At 42.3% G+C, this 22,016-nt stretch overlaps 1 protein-coding gene across 1 annotated transcript in view; it reads right to left on the reverse strand.

The window, feature by feature from the left end:
- The window catches only part of tnfrsf21 (tumor necrosis factor receptor superfamily, member 21), a 46,281-nt gene that overhangs the window by 17,355 nt on the left and 6,910 nt on the right, over window positions 1-22,016 (reverse strand). Inside the window, exons 2-3 of the mRNA XM_054618656.1 lie at window positions 15,497-16,214; window positions 12,184-12,765 (exon numbers count right to left, since the gene is read on the reverse strand). Coding sequence (XP_054474631.1) covers window positions 12,184-12,765; window positions 15,497-16,214 — 1,300 coding nt within the window. The remainder of the gene's footprint in view (window positions 1-12,183; window positions 12,766-15,496; window positions 16,215-22,016) is intronic.

The following is a 22,016-nucleotide window of genomic DNA, read 5'->3' on the forward strand; positions in this document are numbered from 1 at the left end:
CTGATTCTCAAAAGCTTCTGTGATAAAACCAAACACGTCAGGTTGGAATAGATCACAGTTGGGAATCAATCCAATCTAAAACTCATTAGCATTGTATCATTGGAGTGTTTCTTTTTGTTGTTGTTGCTACATTTCAAATATGGTTCATTCAAGCTCAAACCACAGTCTTCCAAGGAAAACCAGGGCTTGTAAACAGAGCTCACATGGACTCACAAGTGCTTTTGTTGTGTAACCAGTCCAGGAAGTTCAGTGCAGGAGCAGTCACAAACAAATACTGGAACTGTTAACACTTGTTATTTATCTGGAGCTCATACCAGTTAAGGATACGTGAAGAAATATTAGAACATGGGCACTAGAGGAGACTGCATTCTGCACTAGAAAGAATATGGCGATCCGATACGTATCATGATGCGGGGGCTATGATTAACTCAATTGGGATATATTGCGATAGATAAACTGTCAAAGTAAAATCTTAGAACCCACTGGCTGTTGTCGGACTGAATATATGAATAATAAATATCATAAATAAAAAAATGTAACAGAAAACATTGGGTTAAATGATTACAATGAGCTTATTGCATTTCTCTCCTGTTGTTGTTGTGCTAACTTTGGTTTGCTACCAATATTAGTAAAACCAGTTTAGTTAGCTAAAGTAAGCAAAGTCATCAGGTTAGTAGTTAAGTTATTTTCTGCTTAATGTTACCCAACTTTACAAGTTACAGTCACATCGAAATATTATGGTTTTATTGTACTTTAGTGTTATTGATGGAGGTTATGTAATGGACGCGATACATTGTATTAAATACATGCTCTATTTTTTATTAATTATCAATAAGCATGATCAAACACAACACTGTGCAATACAATACAGTGGCATGTAAACACTATTTATTGATAAGGAAGAGTGATAAACATGTGATTGTCCAATTTAACACACATGATTGTCCAATTTAACACACATGATAACCCATATTTTTTTACCATGGGTGCTTTTGATGGAGCCTGGAGCTCTGCAGTAAGACGCTATTAGGAGGACTTTGCACTTGGGTTGAGTTATCTCTTTGTTTTACTCAACATCAAAGTTTTTGCAGCATAATCCCTAACCCTGATTTATATTCATGCATTTCTGTGCATTTCTTTGTGCTATGTTACTCGCAACAGCATACGTCAAGTGAAATATATATTGTAAAGAAACATGCATACAGTGTCACAGTTGTCAGAGTTGTATTTGATTACCGGGTTAACCATGGAAATACTGTGCATTCTTTAGCAAGTTATTGTTTACAAAATGTGTTGGAAAATACTTTTCTGTTATTCCTACTGTAAGTGTGTCACAGTAAATGTGTGCATCTCACATATCTTCACACTTGCCATTCACGATCTCTCCCTCGTGACACACTCACAACACGTTTCTCTTGTATCCGTGAACACTGTTTTTTTTTCTCGAGCAGCTCTCCTCCCTCAGACGCTCTGCTTCCCATCCAGACACTCTCTGCTCCACTTCCTCGCTGACTGTTACGTGACTGGACAATAATTTGGCTGGAAATATAAATGCTGACTCGCGTGTTTTTCAAGCAAAAATATAGTGCCTTGGCCATTATGTTGCAACAACAGAAAAGGCCATGCTGATACGCATGTATGCATTAGCCATGGTTTGCCATCTTGATTCAGACCACAGAGCCTCTCTGTTACTGTTTTATTATCCCCATTAAGTACTGTGCCAATCATTTTTGAATAATTCCGCACAACGTGATTTGTTGATGCCTTTATTTGTAGGCACAGAATTAATGCCCTCACTTTTGATAAGTATCAGGTCGATCCCTGATTAATGTCTACTTGGGGCAAGCATGCAAAGTGCACAAATCCAGGATGATTCAGAGAGATTAAATGGAAGTAAGCCAGTGGTGGTAATTCATGGCTTGACAGACAGAGATATACACACAGAGAAGCACACATAGGTCGAGATTCAAGAATACATGTAAAGCCTGCACACGTGCTTACACAGACCAGGGGCGAGTTAAGGACTTTTGTGTGTCCAAGAATCAGTCGGGGGCTTAGAAAACATTGGGCACAATTTTCAGGCTCTTGTGCAGCGCCCTAATCATACTGTTTATAATATGTGTGCTTAGTCACAGGGATATCACCCTTTGGTTTGTGGACTACCGTTTTGAAGCCTCCAATTCGACATTTTCGCTGTTGTCATCTTGGTTTTTGTCCGTCACTATCTTGTTTTTTTGGTCGTTGTCATCTTGTTTTTTTGCAACCAGAAGTGACATGAGAGAGCGGATCTGTCGAACACTGAATAAGACATTTTTAGTTGACAAAATTAACTTTCATGATGTGAAAACACTCTGTCAAAGAGTAAAAGTTGTACTACGAAAACATGGACAACTTCCAGACCGGACAATGCGTGGTAGCGACCTGTAAATCACGAGGTAGCCCGGCCCTAAAGCATACCGTACTAAATGGTCTATTTGACTCTAAATGGAGCATAATTTACTAAATGAAAATCATGCTGTATTAAAGAAGCCTTGAAACTAGAGATTGAGATCATAATCTCACGTTTACAATGTTTACTGAGGTAACAAATCAAGTGAGAAGTAGGGTCAATTTCCCATAAACTTCTATACAATTAGAATTATTTTTGCAACCAGTGGAGTCGCTCCCTTATGGCCATTAGAGATAGCAGGTTTAAGGCGCTGGTTTCACTTTTCCGAACTGGAGGTTGCTTCCTGGCCATAATACAGGTGGTATTACATAAAAAGTGGCACTGCAAAATACGTGGAATCACCCCTGTTACTCTGACCCAATGGCGTTTAGGGGGGTAATAATATTTCCTGTGGGTGGGGGGGCACCTATTTCGACAAAACCCCGACATGCCACACACACCACAACTCGACCCTTTCCACTCATCCTCCTCTTTTCTTGACCCTTGATCCCTACTTGAACCCTCATCCCTATATGGTTAACCTCAACATTTAACCTAAACCTAATCCTTTTTTTAACCCTCAACCCAAGCCATAAAACTGAACTAACCTTACCATTAACCCTTACCCTGAAACTAAATTACCCAAACCCAAAGCCCCAATCTTTAACCGTCTCTTTGTAGAAGCGGAAACTGATTTAATTTGCCCTCATTTTTCAAAGAGCCCTCGCTCAAAATTACTTAAAAACTCAAAGTTAAAGAAGAGCACACACACACACACACACACACACACACACACACACACACACACACACACACACACACACACACACACACACACACACACACACACACACACACACACACGCAAAATCCCCTCCTCCAGCTCAAGATTCATAAACTCCCATGAATCCTGGATGGACCCAGAGGACCTCGCGTGCCAGCCTTCTTGGCCGGGAGCCTGTCGACCCTCATCCACTTCGCTCGCCATAACACACGGCGACAGAGGAGAAATCCCCCCTCTCTGCATGCCTCAGTGCCACTACTAGCTGACCACATTTAAATGACCCAGATAAGTCTCGTGATGATTCAGTGCGTTGGCCTGCGGATGTGTTTAAGGTTTGCATGGGGAAGTATCTTTGTGTATTAGTGTGTGCACTGCTCAGCAGAAAAAAATGTCAAACAGCAGCTACTTGCTGTTTGTTGTTGGTATTTATCCAAACTGATGTGTTTTATCACACTGTCATATGAAGCATGTTCTGCTGCCTGGAAGGGACAAACTGCGAGCTCTCCTGAAGGTACGTTACTCGACGCGACTGTCATTTTTGCATACAGCACATAATGAGACACAGGTTTTCGTTAACATTTGTTGTGTTGGAAAATAGTGTCATGTCCTATCCTCATGAGTTGAAAATGACTCATCTTGTTTGGCAGTGCAGGTGATAATGACTTCTGCTGTGCTTCCATCGGTCCAATAAAACTTACAAGTAAAGCATATTTTTTGTAAAGTTTGCTGCACCAATCAGAGGTGTCAGCAGTGGTTGTCTTGACTTCTGTTGCAAAGTAACTATCAAAAGTTTCTGAGCGCAGGGTATAAGTCATCCAGAAAGCAGACAATAAGAAGGGGAGGTCGCTGTATGTATCTTTGTATAAGTGGCGCAGAACAGCAGTTATTTCTAATCTTAACCGAAGGGTTGGTAATCTGCTTCAAAAACATTTTTGTCACATTTGTTGAAATCTTTCTTTACATCCAAAAAAAGAAGGAAAGTCAGTGGCTTGCTTCATAAATGGCTTCATTTGATGCAAAAGGAGCACCGATTCTACTCCAAGCTCTTTCCAAATGTCCTAGCTCTTCATCCAATCTCTAAGGGTCTCCGAATCCTCATCATCAACCAGCCAAAGAAACACCCTTTCAGCCGATTGTATCCACAATGGTATTCTTTCAATACCATTATCATAAGCTCATGACAACAGGTGAGGTTTGGGAATCTACTGTCGATTAACTGGTCAAGAGCTTCACCTTCACCACGACAGTTGGGCGACCGTTTCAGCATTATTGTCTGTCTGTCTGTCAATCTCTTGTTCCATGTTCCAAGACCCTTAGAACTCCTTTACTGTAGTGGCTGACTTCACTGTTTTTGGGAAACTAGGTAGGCACTCTGGGAGTGCCACAGGAAATTAAGTTTCAAACTATTCGCTACGGCCCTACTGTAAGATATAGAAGTTGATTTACCACTTTGACTTATTATAGCCTAGTTATTCATGATTTGCCTCCAAACTTGAAAAATAATAATGTAACCTTTCAGTCAGAAAGGTTTTGGGCAAATTGGGCAGTTTGAAAGAATGGCATGGGGCTTTGCCAGTGGTCTTAAGGATCAATAAAATGCACTTGTTTTTGGCTGACCTCCAGACTGAGGTTGAAGATACAGGCGGTCTGGTGTAGGCCTACATTCTAAACGTAGATACGGGCATGACAGGACGCGTATCGAGTGAAGAATTTAATTTACAGTCATAGGTAGGATTTCATTAGTTAAGATAAGATAGGAGGTCTGAGATCGGATAGCACACATCGATGAGTTTCAGAATTGTTTCCGTAATAGGAAGATAGGATATTTCCTATCTTTGAAACTTAACTTTTCTGTAAAGAGGCCCCTGTCTACAATGACAATGACACAGCATTCTGAACATGAAAGGCATCTAATCTAACAATAAGATTGTGAGTTTCCAAATTAAACACACAAATGAAAAATGGTGGTCTCACTCCAGCACCCTGTTATTGTGTGTAATGTGATGTTAAGCAGGGTGCTGTGTGCGTCAGCATCTTCACAAATACCGTTCTGTTTATCACATCGCATAGTCCTCTTTCACGATCCTTCCACTTTCGGAACACACAACGTTAAAATTGGCGAAACGTGTGTGTGGCTTTGTGGGAGCACAACACGAACGGTAGACCTCCAACCAGGCAACAAACCCGCCCCAAACTGTGCTCTTCACAATAAAACCCAGGCGGAACCGAGAGCAGGCTACCTCGGCCCACCCTGGTACTGCACAGCGCAGTATATTCTAACACGTGGCTCCCCGCTGGGCTTGGATGTGGAACTTGGCATTATTAACGGTGTGGATGTTTAACGAGGGAGGACGGTGGGCAGGTAGAATGTTGTTTTTCCTTCATGTTTTCCTCCACAGTCTGAATCCGACTTTTTGCAATATATGTTGTGAAAAGTACGCCTGGTGACCACATCAAGCACAACCTGCCTCTATCTGATGTTCTTTCACAGGACCATTATGGTTGTTCCATGTTTATGACCATTGACTACAAAGTGCATTTACATCACATTACTGATTCACATTTTCCAAAGAAGACTATAAGATCTTGGATTGACTGGCTACGTTTAAGTACGTTTATTTCAATGAGGTTCTCAAGGTTCTCATTACAAAGTACGTTTAAACACACCGCCAACAAGGGCTATCGAAACAGGTCCTGCTTGCAATTGCATAACCAAGTCACCAAAAGAAACTCTGACAAAAAATTTGGCCGTAAAATGTTAATTGTATTGGATTCTAATCTCAAACTGAAATATGTAATACCACCAGTATGATCTATTCAATTTTAGTTTATATCTGAAGTGTAGAACCACGCTCGAAGGCGGTGCGAAAAAGCTTGCGTTCATAGCATCCTCTTGGCTGCGTTGTTTTGCCTCGATCTCACTCCAAATATGTGTTTTGCGTGTCTCTCCGCATTCTTAAAGAGATAGACAAATAGGGGACAAGGGAGCACACTTATGGACAGCCTCTCCCTAAAGGCATTAGTGGTATCATACTTCGGTTGTACAATCAAAAACCAGTAAAAATAGAAGAAGCTGGAGACGGATCAAATCCTGCCTACTTTCCTGTCCCCTCTGCACACCTGGCAAACACTTCATAAAGCGGCCATTGTTGTCTGTTTTATCTCAAAATAGCTACATAATAACACCATAAGTGACAAATTGACACAGTTTGAGCTCAAAAAAATTAGGACAACAGGGTATAAAAGCAAGGTCAGCTTACTGTAGCCTAAAGCTAACCTTTATACAACATTTTTGTGATTCCTTTTTGTTTAATCTGAATGCTGCGCCCTTGTTCCAGAGAAACAAATAGGTTGTTCAGATCCAGCGCAATAAAAATCTGGCCCGTGGCCCTGGAGAGCCCCATTCAGCCGTGCTGTGCAGGAGTAGCAGTTTTCACTACTTCCTGACCCGCGGCTCAGAGCGTACGCCAAGTACTGTATGTGTGTGATCTGTGCTTTGACGTTTCCCTTTTCTTTTTTTCCTTTATTGCCCGAGAGTTTTAACTGCTCTAGTTAAGGGGCATTACAACTTTCAAGGGGAGCCAGCCACGCACCTTGGAAGGATTAAGAAGCTGTGTTCTTTTATGTTCCAGAGAGTAAACAGCAGTGTAAAATGGCTATTGGAGTTGCATGTGCATACATACATCTCCACGTAAATGCATTCACATGGGCACAGAATTACTCATCTAATCAGGAGAACACAGATTAGCTTGATACACACACACGCACACACTGAAATGTGCAAAGGTCAGTTTAGAAATCTGTCATGTCTAAATCTGTCTATGTTTCTCTCACCAACAACAGTACAAAGCATTAGGTGATGAGCATTAGCATCATTATCTCTGTATGTTAATTTGAGCTGTCGGTTAAAGCTCATTATTCATTTTAGAAAAGACAGAAGAAAAGGATTGCATCGATCTAATTTCAAGAGAATCTGTTACGTCTGTTTCCGAATATCACTCTTTCAATATCCTACCAACAGTCATCCTTGTTTTTTTATAACAGCGACCAAGATCTTTCCCTAACCTTAACCATGCAGTTTCAGTAGCCTAAGTTTAACCAAACTGTAACCGTAAATGTAGGATATTAAAAAACTCTCTTAGAAGTTATTTTTGTGCCGGGCATGAGGAGCGTTGGAAGGCAATGACAATGGACCTAATCTGTTCATAGTAGAAGCCATTAGGGCTCTAAATTGGCAGTGTTTTCAGATGATTTGCTATGAAATCTGATCTACAGGGATATCTATTATCCAACTGTGATAGTTTGATAAATTTGATTATCTGCATCTTTTTTTCAGAAAATTGCGTTGCTTTAAGTAGTATCTATTTTGGGTCGAACAAGGTTGATTGAAGAACCATTTTAATTACAGCAAAACAACGTCTTTAAACTTCAACCCAATCACAGTGTGTTTGCAGTTCATGAAAGGTAATTGTTACATTTTGTGTCCTATTAAATGTCTCATTCAGTGTTTCTTTGTACTTAGCCACCCTCTTTTGTCACACGATGGCAACGGCCCAAATGTCAAACTCGTGGCTTTAAAACGGCTGTCCACAAACTAATAGGTGTTGTCAGGATGAATACCACTTCTTATAAACAGTCTATGATCATCACATTGTAAAGTTATAATAGCAAATGAAGCAATCAATGACTTAGTAGTGTTTCTTGCAACTTGATGACTCTTAGTCCATTATTCAATGTCCTTCCGGCTCTGTTTTGGTCTCCACCAACCTCTGGCTCTTTAGCTGCTGAATGCTCCACTATGTTCACCTGCTAGTTTATTAAATTTAACTATCAGCCCTTTGATTCTATTATTTGTTTCACTAGAAAATAGGTTAATGACAGGAAGTGAGAGTGAACCGAAACAGTAAAGAGGGGTCCGTTACGTTTCAGCGTTTTATCTGAGAGATGCTAAAATGCTTTGTAGAGCTGAGAGGAACTGCAGAGTTGAGTTATAAATGTCTGTGGGTTGATCCCTTTCGCATATGGTTCTTTTGTCCACTGCTAAGATAAGAATATTAATCAATGCAGCTTTAAGGGAAAGTAGTTCTTCTGGCATTTGCATTAAACATACAGTAACTATAGTAATGTAGAGTACAATTCATGGGTAAGTGAAAACCTGCACTTCATCTCTAATGGCGTCAAGCAGGTTTCTTCATAGTTACTTGTCTCTTTTTATATCCATATATCTCTTTGTCAGGAATCTTCCGGCTAATCTATCCTGGCTAACAAGGGCTGCTAGGTAACGGCGAGGAAACCCCAGTGTGGTTCGCCAGCAATGGTACAATACAACATTTCCTACTGTCAAACACACAGCTCCCACCTCCTACAAATACGCACACCACCATCTCTCCCACTCTGTGTTCATTTCCTTCTGTCTATATATCTCTCTTTGTTGTCCTGTAAGAGACTCGATTGACCCACTAATGTGCCTTGCCAACCAAACAACAACCCTGATGCAGCTGAAACCAGATTATTCCAGTTCTCTGTGGCCAGGCACTGAGGGAGTAGAGAGAGGCTGGCGGGTGGCTCGGCTTTAACACACACACACATACACACACACACACACACACCTCACACACACACACACACTCACACTCACATACAGAGTTTCAAAGTGGAGTCGAGTGTCTCAGGCAGGAGGTTTCCCCTGGGTTTGGGTCTTTCTATCGGATAGAAATCCAGAGCTCAGCTGTGGGGCAAAATGTAATCTACCTGTTGATATTTACAGTGTTAACAGACGGGCGGTAAAGAGTAGTGTGGGTTGGTGTGGGTGTGTGCGTGTGTGTGTGTGTGTGTGTGTGTGTGTGTGTGTGTGTGTGTGTGTGTGTGTGTGTGTGTGTGTGTGTGTGTGGGGGGGTTTGGGTATAGTAGTAATATAGAGAGAAGGGAAATCCCAAATTTACAGAAAAAGCATCAGACTGAGGAAGTTAAATGAGACAAATAGAAGAGGCCAGTAGAAGGAGGTAAGACAGCTGGAGACAGGAAGAGGTGACGGTTAGTGAGTGAAACATTAGAGGAAGAAACAACAAGACTCGAGCGAAAGAACAAAACGGGAAGAGAAAAATGTGCCGAAATGAAGGTACAAAGAAATGACAAAGGAAGAGAGAAGCAATTTGAAAACGAATAAATTTGAAAACGAATAAATTTGAAAACGCTCCCGAGGACGGATAAGTTTGAAAACGCCGCGTTTTCCTGATAGTGTGGATGACGGAAAACGAAGAAGTCCGAAAACGATGACGTAGGCACCGGCGTTCGCTATTTGATTGGTTCTTAGCAGTTATGACGTGTCATTCCCTGATTCGTCACCCCCTAACCACGTAACACGTGACGGTGAACAACAACAACAGCCTTGATACCGATCGACTAGCAGGTTAATTCAACATGGATAATGTGGTATTTGTTACAAATGTTTGTACATAGATGTTCAAGCATGTAGGGACTTAGGGACTTAGGACCCAGGTGAACATAGGTGATCAATGGCAACCCGGAGGGGATTCATGGTTCTTTGGCTTCAGCTGTTATTGGAGCGATTAGCGAGCGGCGTCATCAGCCCTACAGAACGGACTTCTATTTTCTTCTCCACAACTATTGTGAACTTCACAAATAACCAACGAACGAAACTGAGAGGAAACGAGTGAGAAACTTGTGTTGACCAAATGTATGGACCCATAATCTAGTAAACTTCGTTTAATAACTGTTCATTTAAAGTAAATGTGCTGTCTGTGTGGGAGAGATAGAGTTAGACCTGCAGTGTTGTAACTAAGCCTGAAAAATAAAACTTCTAAAAACTTCCACGAAATGTGTCTGTTTGAGTTCATGGAGGAAGATTTTAGAGGAAGTTCTAAAGTATCAAGCACGACGAGTATGAAGAGTAGTTTAATGTATTATCTGTAACCAAGCAACCAATGTACTTCCTGTCTACACCGGCAATGCCCAGTGTACGTGAATAGTCACGTGATATTCGTTTTCATGGGAGCAAGTCTGGACGCACATCATTTTGAAAACGATGCTGAAACGCATGTGTGGACGGAGATCTTAAAACCCCGTTTTCATTTGAAAATGTGGACATCGCCTAAGAACAAGGAGGTATAACAAAAGAGATGAGGGAAAGAAATAGAAACCAAGATGAAATTGGAGAACAGAGAGCAGTGAGGCAACCTGAGTGTGTGCTGGGGGCTGGATGGTTGTGACAGCAGGGTGGTACTACAACACGGTCACGTCCTTGCTTATGTAACCACTCCACGCCATGTGCTGCGGGGCAGAATTGATTGGACCAGAAACCCACTGTGGCTCGATCAAATCACCCGATGGTTCTACACGGCTCGGGAGCAGAACAAAACTTGTGTCAATACACCATATTGGGACCATGTTAGTTGCGGATGCAGGCCATGTAGAACCACTAGTCCTGAGATTACATAAGATCATAGCAGAGTTATGCTAAGACACTTTCTTTGAGGGCATCGGTCTTGCACAATTACAGGGACGTCATAATGCTATTTACATTGTCATAAACATGATGTCCTCCACTAAAGGTAATCTCCAGCTGAGCTTTCTAGGAGGTTCGATTATTTAAGCTTCAAACTATGACGCTAGGTACCATTCTAGCATTCATTTTATATGTGGCAGTTGCCATTTCAAAATAAAATTAAAAAAGGTAGGGTTATGGCAAGAAAACCACTTAGTTAGGTTTATGAAAACATCATGGTTGACGTTAACTTGACTGAGTAACGACTCTTGTCACTAAAAGCAAAGTTATGTGACTAACAACTGACTTGACAAAATGTCAACATTTAAGGGACACGGACAGCGGTCTCCTGGACCAAAGTCCTGTTTTGTTTGACACATCCTTGCCCTGTGAGGCATATCTCACCTTTTTTACGACACAGTTTATCTGACCGTCTAATAATGATGCAGATGGGTTTACGTTGGAGTTAGTTGACAGCCCAGTAAATCGGTATCAGACTCCAAGGGGCACTGACCAAACGTCGTCGAATGTGAGACCAGGTTGGTCTCACATTTAAACATGTGAGATTTAGTTTTGTTTTATTACAAAATCACAAACATCTGTACAATAAAGTTCTTGCTTATATAAAAATCTGACAAACTCTGTGAAAATTGATGTGGACACTGGGATGAACGTGTTGCTTTCAGCTCATTCATCCCAGTGTATTCCTGTCGGATCCATCACAGCATCTTATTTGATACTACCAACGGGAACACCAGAGTCAAGAATTTTCATCAAGTTGTAAATGAGAAACTCCTTCACTAGCTACTGTCAATGTGCTTTTGAGTACCTGTTTGTCCAGGTAAATTTCCAACCAAATCTAGTCTCAATAAACAGATATCTGCTTATAAATACAGAAACTGTAGGCAATGGGACAAGATTTTGGTTCAGGAAGCATTCTGGTTTCTGTTTGTTGTCCAAGTAGTATTAATACCAATCACGTTCAAGCAGGTTTTGGTTGAATGCAGGTAAACGGTCTGTGTAGAGCACAAAAGAAGTGGAACGCATTAGCCGAAATGCAATTTTGGAACCGATCGGCATAGTCACTTTTTCTTTTCAATAGCTTAGAACTACCTTGTAAACTGGCCACAAGTTCAACAATCTGGTCATACATGTTGTCTCTCAACTCCAACTCCATTCCCGCATCTCAAGTTGCTTATCGGAATGTTAATATGACTGCCGCAAAGTTTTGGTCCAGCCAAACCAGAACCCCCAAAATATTGGCCATTGCCCATTGAAAGCAACCTTCATATGACTGATTAGGTCCAGAGACTTTAAACCTGTTCTGTTCTGGAGGCTTGTGGGGTGGTCCAGACACTTATTGTTGTTTTTTTGTTTTATCTTGTCACCCATTTTTATGCCAAAGTGTCCTCTTAAACGCTTTCAATGGAATCACTCTTGTTGAAATCAAAGATACAGCAGGCTTACCCTGTCCGTTGGAGTAGTAGATCCACTTCTCTTTGACCTGCGTTGGAGGCGCAGATGCTTTCTTCTGAATTGCCTTCTCCATGATGCTGCAAGGGTCCTGCACGGGGCCCTTCTTCAGCACGCGAGAGCTCCGCTTCACGCTGCAGATCACGATCACCACCAGCACCAGCAGCAGCAGCAGCACTATCATCCAGGGGAGGTGTTCGTTGATGTCAAAGTGATCATGGGTGCTCGGCCTTGGCGACCCCCTGCGAGTGGGCCTGTAGTAGCTGGAGATCCCACTTCCACCACCTCCGCTCCCCTGGCCGGCTACCTTGCTAATACCAACCCTGACAACCTCTGCACCCTCCAGACCCTCCACTGCCCTCTTGGTTGGGCCTGGCACAGGGTTAGAATCTGGTTGCCCGGGTTGGGGCTTGAGGTCCATGTGTTGCTTGTGAGCTGGGAGCTGTGGAATCCGTGGGGGATCGCGATTTGGTGGGGTTGGAGTGCCAGACCGGCTAAAGAGTAGCCCCTCTGCAAGGTGTGCTTCCCCACCCAGGTTTCCCCTCAGTCGAATGGCTGCTGACTGGCTGTAGGTGCCTGTGATGAGAGACCAAGGGATCGATGAAAACGAAGATAGAGAGAGGTAAGAGATGAAAGACAAGAGAGAGAGGGTTAGGAAATTAAATTCACTGACTTCAGAGATTTGCTTAACACAGACAATGAAAACAGAAGGCATCATGGGAGGGAATCCTAACACTTTAATCCATGCAGGTGATCTGGCACCGAAACAAAAGGAAGAATGACCTCCCCCCTGTGATATCAGTCATCTGCTTCCTATGCTGACATCCTCCATCCTTGTGTGTCCACCCAGTGCATACCTCACTGAAGCCCAACCCATACTTAATCTCTGAGGTGGAAATCGTTCTGATGTTCATTGCGTGATGTTGGCAAATGAAGTACAAATAGGTGGGTTTCATTTATAGATGGGCATGAGGCATATGATGTATGCAGGAAGCCCTGCTGCCAGAATGATGTTACAGTAATTCAGGCAAGAGATGACCAATGGCCTTACAAGTGGCATACAGAACATATGACAGATGCAACATGCTTATTAAAAGTAAGCAGGCCATCAATAGGCAGGTTTACATCCAAATGTAGGTGTTTTTTTAACAGAATTTCAGAAAAATTCATATGAGTTTTTACATCCGCTAAAGATTTTTTTTTTTCTTAAAAAAAACAGCTACTCCACCACTCTGAGGCCAAACTGTGTTCCACCTCTAGATCTCACAGTAGATGAGCTCAGAATTACTCACCCCACAGTTTCCCCTTGATTAGGCTTAAGCGAGGGCAATTGTAATCAGATTTAGGCTTCCAGAAATAATTTGAAAAGCAGAAAGGATCGGGATGGGCTAACTATTCACAGCCGAACAAACCTCTGCATCTGTTGAAATGGGAAGAGAACAATAAGGATTGTCCCAACAGCAGAGTCAGTGTTTTTCAGACATGGAAACAAACTGCAAAGGTCAGTCGATAGTAGTGTGTCATTAACCGCTTTTGATTATTGTTGTGGCCGCCATCGCCTCCCTGCTGCTTGCTCTGTGCCCATGTACTGCTGCTAATGGGATTGGTGTTGTATAATGGCATTACATCATGAATGGGCTGCTGAATGTTTTTAGGATTGGCACTTGGATGGCGGGTAATCCCTCTCATCCTTTTATCAGCAGACAGGTACACAGAGGCAGGTCTAATCCTCAAATTAGGGACTGATGTTTTGGTCTTTAGCATACAAAGTCCACTTTTTTTTTAGAAATACACGAAATGGTCGGTCTGGATGGCATTATTAGCTGTAACTGCTGTAGGGGCGCAGGGGAGAGTGTAGGCCTTGAGCTTTCCAGTGGGACACGCTCACGTGCACTTACAGGGATGTCATGAGAACCAATACTTCATTACCAAGTTGATGCCCAAATCCTGAAAACGTGACGGTGCTTGTTTTTAAACAGCACAGCAGGTACCCTGTGCCAGGGATCAGGACTCTGGACTACTAGTGTACCGTCGTCCTTGGGAAGACAGAGAAATTCCCTGAAGATTCTACATAGTGAACAATTAAATCAGTGTTAAAATCTGAAGGATGACAGCTAGTAACATTAGCTTTTATCAGCTTATATGATGTGCCCAAATGTGAAATTTCTGCTGTGTCCACTCCAGTTTGCAGTCAGTGTTTTCCAGGTACAAATACCTTCTATTCATAGGCCCAGTTGGAAATATATTTAAACTCTGCTTGACATCTGTGGTTGCTAGGAGATTTGTGATGTAACTTCAAAGCCCCTTTACATCAAGTAAATTATATAAAGTGAAATATAATGATTGCAGATCCGCATTTATCACTGCTGTTTTTGTTGTGCAAAGCGATGAAAGATTTTTTTTCTAGGCTACAACTCTGCTTCTTTTCCACCTTCTCCACAGACAGTAGGAGACAGGTGAAAAATAACAGTCATGAGTGCTTAACCCCCCAGCCCACCCTTACTGTCCCTCTGACAGCACAGAAAGGGTCAAATTACTGGCTGAGAAGCCATCCATCCCATGCCAGCACAAAAAGTAGTGACAGTGTTATAGGTGCGGGGGTCTATATTGTGACCAGGGGTTTACTGGCTATGGATGGTTGATTCTGAGAAATGACCGACGGAGACTAGACTGATGTAAAAACAGTAAGAGGGATGACGTGGGAGGGAGAGGGACAGAGAACAAGAACAAGAAAAGTGAATGGGGAATGTTTTTTTTTTATCATTCTCCAATCTAAAAGTAACAAGGGAGGCAGTAGGAAAAAAGGAGGGTGAATGAGGAAGAAATAGTAACATTCCAGAGGTAGGGAGCTGCCACCAGTTTGTTTCCATGCCTATGATTGTCTTTTGGTTTAGGAATTCCCAGAGTGGCCTTGATGTATTTTGCTGCAACAGGTCAATTGAGCAATAATGCGAAATAATGCTTCCACTCTGTTAAGATAAGCTACGCTAATTCTGACTTACAGACCTGTACTAAATGCATAGACATGAAAGTGGTACCTTCTCATCTACACACTTCTAGAAAAGGAGTTAGCCTGTTTCTCAAAATGTTTAAACAATCCCAATGAAATTAATAAGGAAAGTACATCCATACTTCGGCTCTTACTAACCTTAATCCGCACATCTCAACAAGGCATAGCCTAAATAGACATCACCGCACTTTTAAATGGGCTATCTTGAAAAGCCATATGAAACAGTCATTGACAGACTGATTGAATGCAAAAACTGCCTTTGTTGGAAAATAGCAAAGTATAACCATTGTCTCTCACCTTTGTGTGCAAGTCCAGTCAGGGATGATGATGGAGTAGATGAAGAAGTCATGGGTTCCTGTACAAGCACAGCCTGTGCAGGCCCTAGTAGGGTGGTTGTGGAGACAGGCGAAAATGAAGAGGAGGAGGGGGCTGCCGAAGGGGATCCACACACATTATCTGTCTCTTTAGTCCCTGGTGTGAGCAGCACCAGCCCCTGAGCTTGGCAGTCCGTATAGGTCCGGCACTTCACCACACTAGACTCAACATCTGAGAAAGTCCCCTTGGTGCACGGCTTACAGAGCACGTCCTCGGTTTCACTGCCCCGCCTTTTCACCCTGGTCCCTGGCGGGCACAGCGAGTGGGGCTTACACTCTGCGCCACCATCCCCCAACAAAAAGCTGTTGGGGGGACAGGTGCAGACTCTGTCCTGGATGGGCGTGCAGGTGGCTTTCTCGATGAAGCCTGAGGGACATGGGGCCCGACAGGGATGGCATTTCTGCATCCCGTTCTCGCCCCGCGTGAAGGTGCCTTCAGGGCAGCGGCTGCACTCCCTCACGGCCGTTGGGGTGCAGTGGACAGACACGTGGGTGCCTGCCGGGCACTTGTCACAGACCAGCTGGGTGCCCGAGTCGGGGTCGGTGTGCTGATAGTGGCGTGGTGAGAGGATGGATTGGTCAGCTGGGCCGGTTGTGGGCAAAACCCGAGCTGAGATGTCAACCATCACTGTACATAAGAGCTGAGAGGAGAAAGAAAGTGTGGAAGTTAAAGATATATATAAGAAATGGCAATAGTATTTAGATATAGTAGATAGAAGAATATCTCTACGCAACGAGATTGAAGCCCCAATGGGACTGGGTATCATTTTATGATACCAACACCCTTAAAATGATACCGATACCAATAGAGTAGTTCGTGTAATACCTTCTTTTTCTACTTCATTTGATTCCAATCATGTTAATGGAAGCAATTAGTTGTGTGGCCTTTCCTGATTGCGTTTATATATAAGTCGAACATGTCTGCAAGCAGCCTATTTACACATCCAGTAGTCACAGATCAACATAAGCATTCATTTGAAGTCCTGTTTTTAGCCACCTGATGAAAGCAATCCAAAATACTGTTATGATTCCTCAAAATGGTTCTTCCCTCTAGGGAACATGAGAATCCTCAAGGAAAAGTGTCCCTCAGTTATCTTGTCTAAAATGTAAAGATTCGAGCAAAATTGGGGGCACTAAAGCATAGTGCAAGCAACTCCCATTATGGTCATAATCCTTCAACCCGTAATCCATAATACATCAAAAGCAGAAATCACATTTTATTGCCAAAGGGTAGGGCTTGAAGAACAATCAAGAGCAGAGCGACATTAGTAGTAATCCTCATTTTTGAATATCCACAGATTGAATAAAGAGCTGAGCACAAGTTGTTAAGATGCTCCCTCTAGTTCTTGATCAACAGGGGCTGGATGGATGGAAAGACAGACGGACAGCTTCCTGGATGGAGTAACAGGTAGAAAGACCAAAAGCGCCCTATCCCAACCTAAAGCCTAAATCAATTTGTGATGTTGGATTCGTACACTCATCAGATCACAAATTAAGACCTACAAAACCGAAGCAAGAACACGTCCAATCCAAAAACTGTTTCCAGACCAGCAATGAGCAAGACATGTGCACAGATTTCTCATTGTGGAATTTGGTATGAAACACCACGGGCCAGCTAGGCCGCCAGAGATGAGTGTGTTTTGGGTTACATGGATTCTGGAAAGTCCAACATCCGGTGCTGCCATTTAGGTTCCCAATGTATAAATCTGCTTTGATGAGATTAGCAGGAAAATGTCTCTTTCAAAAACCCATTCAATAGCCTCATTTCATGACTCATCCTGTCCCCCTCCTCATTTTAGTTGCTAACAGTGCGCCTTCACTTTACAACCACAACTGAGAATTTTAACAGACCTACAGTATAACTGTGGCTTTCCTCTTGTGTGTGTGTGTGTGTGTGTGTGTGTGTGTGTGTGTGTGTGTGTGTGTGTGTGTGTGTGTGTGTGTGTGTGTGTGTGTGTGTGTGTGTGTGTGTGTGTGTGTGTGTGTGTGTGTGTGTGTGTTGTTTGTTTCAGGCTCCCCTCTCACCTCTGCTGGGAAACTAACAGCTCACTGGGTTTAGGGGAATAATCCACACATGTCTCAAGTTTACACACCACACTCATACACACACATACACACATACACGCACACAAATTGACTGAGTCATGTCAGAGCATAACTTCAGCCAGCCTCCTCTCCAGTAATGCTTGAGGGCTGACAGTGCTTTGCTGATCTGAGTCCGTAGCTAATGCCTAGATCTGACTACACTCTTTCAGTCCAATGATAGCCCCACCCATAGACTGTATATAAGAAGTGGACCGAGTCGGCGTGACTTCATCCATTGGTTTGAGGACCACAGTTTTGAAGCCTCCAGTTTGGAATTTTGACTGTCAACATCTTTTTATTTAGCTATCACCATCTTGGTTTTTGGTCGCCACCATCTTGTTTTTTTGCAACCAGAAGCAACACCAGAGGGTGGAGCTAAGGCGATTAAAATGTTATAATTAACTTAAAGTTCAAAGACAAAAACACGGTCAACCCCCTGACCGGACAATGCCGTTGTAGCGACTGAAGTGAAAATTCGGAATCTAGCACCTCCCTCCCAATCATAGGAATGGGAATTGATACGATTTTATCCATACTGATTCCATTATCGATTGCTATTATCGATCCATTTCCTTATCAATTTCCTGATTGATAGCTGATAAATTGTTATGTAAAAACTAACTTTTTCACCACCCTCCTGTTATGTCTCGAAAAAATATTTTAATCCTCCTGAAGTCAGGGTAAACCAACAAAAATTGGAACTGTTGACCTTTTACTTGGTTATTTTTGTTTATATTATTAATTTGCATTAAAACACAATTCAGATGATTATTATATATATATTATATTAATTAAAATATTTGCCTTGATTATAAATTAGTAGTTTTAACGATGTATTATAAGCTGCTCAGAGCTAGTATTAGGAAGTTAAACAGGTCATAATTACCTCTCTGATATATATTTTATATTGCTGTGAAAACATCTCCCTCGAACAACAGTATTCAAGCTTCTCGCTAAAATAAATTTTTTCTAAAGGCTACATTTGAACACATCTTAATTACTAATTTGTCTTCAGCTTTTTTACTGAATAGAAGTTGAACGTATCATAATGTAACTCAATGCAACCATTGTTAACTTAAGCTGTTAGCTCTGTTATTTAGCCAAGCATGACTGTACCTCCCATGGGGTACAAACAGCTAACGCTAACTAGCTGCCGGTTTCAACTCAAATACGATGCACCATGCGAATTATTGTTCATGCCCAACTGCTGGAAAGAATTGATCAGAGGAATCAATTCCAAGGAATCAGACAACTAGGAACCGGGTCTCAGCGAGAATGGATTCTCGATTTCCATCCCTACCTGCGTAGTTCGAGGCCTAACATGTACTCTGCCATGTCTCGCAGCCAAGCCACAGAGAGAATTTACGACTCGAAGAATTGCCTGATCTGACAGATGGTATGAGAGAAGCACAAAGAGGATTGAGATGGGTGGATCTGTGTGCAACAATGTGTGGCTAAGCGTATTCTTCTCTTCCCGAGTGTGTGTACTCAGACAACTGTGAATGAAGATTAGGAGCCCTTGTGTGCAGAAGCAACAATTCTCGTGGGTTTGAAGTGATGCACGAGGGGAGAATTTAGCTGATGACGCACATGAATGTTGGTCATCCATGAGCACTGAACAAAAGCATTTGTTTAGGGTCATACCAGTGCCTTCAGAAGTGGAGAGGTTAGGGGGCACACAAACTGGCCCCACGTATAAATCATGAATTCTGTTTTTAATTATTTGGACACCCTCATCTGATTGCAATCCACTGGAAAGAAGATTGAGATCAGTGAGTGTTTTTGAGACATCAAGGTGGATATCGGGACACAAAGAGACAAACTTCACTTCAATTAAACGATCAAAGGAAGACAAACTCATTTTATAATTAGTGCTAATAAGAACAAAGCAGTCCATTCTCTCGCTGCTCCGTTGCCCTTTCACCGCACACCACCCATTCAGCCTCTTTGTGTCCGTTCCCAGAACCCTCATCCATAAACATCAGAGGAGCATGTTCTCGACATGGTGCTCATAACTCTGCACGTCGATGTGAATGAATGCATTGATCTTACTGACGCAACATCAGCGTGCCGCTGGTAGAGAACGCATCCAGCAGTGAATGGGAACACTCTGCTTGCTTACAAGACAATGGGCGGTCCCCTCTTCTTTCTGCTTTTTTGTAGAGTTGTATTCTTGAAATAGCAGGCCTTCATCGACGTTGCCGTAATTGAGGTGCATCACTCACTTTTTAACGTGAGGACTTTGTAATCGCTTAGTATAGGACCCTTGTGCTTTTCAAGCCAGAGCCTATGGTGCAGATTTAGTTTTTGTCTGGGGAAGCGGACTCACTACAAAATACCAGGCATTTCCTAAGAGTCAAGAAAAGGAGCTGAATAAGCCATTTTATAGGTAAACACTGTCATAGAGACTTGCGTGATCCTTCTAATGCTCATTCTAAAGCCTGAAACATACTTCTACATCTGCAAGTTCATGAACAAAAGGTCCTGTACGTCAGGCTAGACATCATGCACACTGAAACTGAAGCGGAAAAATGGAATTTAGACATATCAGAAGGGAATGTGGAGGACAAGTTCAAGTTAGTTTAAAGGAAAAGATTGGGAAAACATGTTGTGAAATGTGTTTATTTACTATCTTGCCAAGAGTTCGATGAGATTGATACCACTTACATGTCTGTATGCTAAAAATAAAGCAGGTGGTTAGCTTAGCGTAGATTTAAGACTGTAAGCAGGGGAACAGCTAGCCTGGCAATGTTCAATGGTACAAAAATAAATCTGCCCATAAACATCTCTTAAATTCACTAATTATTATCTCTGCCAGGAGATTAAGTATGTGGTCCTGTGTAAACTCCTGTATGCTCACGTATACCCGTCTGTCCACAGCTTATCTGGCATATTGCTGGACCAATCAGCCTAATATCATTTTCATGATTTCTCGGTCAAGGACCTCTCATGGTTGCAATGAATCTCATTCATTCATAAATTTTTCCGTAACCTGCTTATCCAGTTAAGGGTCGCAGGGGTGCTGGAGCTGATCTCAGCTGTCAATGGGTGAAGGCAGGGTTCACCCTGGACAGGTCGCCAGTCTGTCGCAGGGCTGACATATATAGACAGACAACCATTCACGCTCACATCCACACCTACGGGCAATTTAGAGTCTTCAATGAACCTTGGCTGCATGTCTTTGGACTGTTGGAGGAAGCCGGAGAACCCGGAGAGAACCCACGCTGACACGGGGAGAACATGCAAACTCCACACAGAAGGCCGTCTAGCCCGGGAAATGAACCCGGGCCCCTCTTGCTGTGAGGCGACAGTGCTAACCACTACACCACCGTGCAGCCACAGTGAATCTGACTTTATAAAACATATTTCATAGACCAGTGATATTCTAGTAGGGTCTGGGGGTCCATGGCACTCTCTGTCAGGGTCCCTGCAAAATAATTTGCTTTAAATTATAAAATGGTGCTGTTCCATTAAAAAGTGGAATAAAAATAGTGTATAAAAAGTGTATATCTACAAACAAACATATTGTTACATGAAAAGTATAAATGCTGTCAAGTTGATTTCAACTGAATGAGTGCGTTGCTGACCCCAAGTTCCCAGCCTGCGCAAAGAGACAAATTTGGGGAAAACAGCTCACTATCAGTGTTTTGGATGGTGTGTTTGGCTAACATCTAACAGAAAAACAGAACTGAAACTACTGAGTACATCGCTTTCACTCAGCTGCTGCAAAAGTGGGCCAACAGCTTGATGAGTTTAATAATGTTTTTAAGCAAGATAATATAAAATGTATTCTACTTGTACTTCTAGCCGACTGCCTGCATACATCGCTACTTTTTTTATATTTTGAATGAAGTGCTTTTTACCACGCCTAAAAAAGCTCACTGGTGTCTTGATGGGGAAAGGTTTAGCCAATTATGGGTTGTTTTCATTCATTCAAACAATACAGCAGTGGTCGCTGCAGACACAGCTGCAGACACAGCTGCCGAAGATCTGCGCTTTGCTGAGTGCACCTTTCTAGTTTGGTTAGGGTTTTTTGTTTCTACTCAGCATAGTCTGCAATAAAATTAAGTTAGTTTTCATGTTACATATTGACCAGCAGGACTTTCTTTTGCAAGGTAACCAAGAAACTCACTCTCTGTAACCCAACACATAGATGTGAATTATCAATTTGATATATGAGTACAGAGATCTCCTATCCCACCCATTTACTGTAACTTTGCAGTGTTTTTATATGCCATGAAGATTTATGTCACTCTTATTTTGTACAGTAAATAAAGAGCTGTTTAGTCTACATGTATTTAAACTACACTAAAATATATCATTATAATATTTGAAGCCGATGGAAGACAGGCCAGACA

The sequence above is a fragment of the Anoplopoma fimbria genome, chromosome 18 (genome assembly GCF_027596085.1).
Source record: "Anoplopoma fimbria isolate UVic2021 breed Golden Eagle Sablefish chromosome 18, Afim_UVic_2022, whole genome shotgun sequence".
Lineage (NCBI taxonomy): Eukaryota > Metazoa > Chordata > Actinopteri > Perciformes > Anoplopomatidae > Anoplopoma > Anoplopoma fimbria.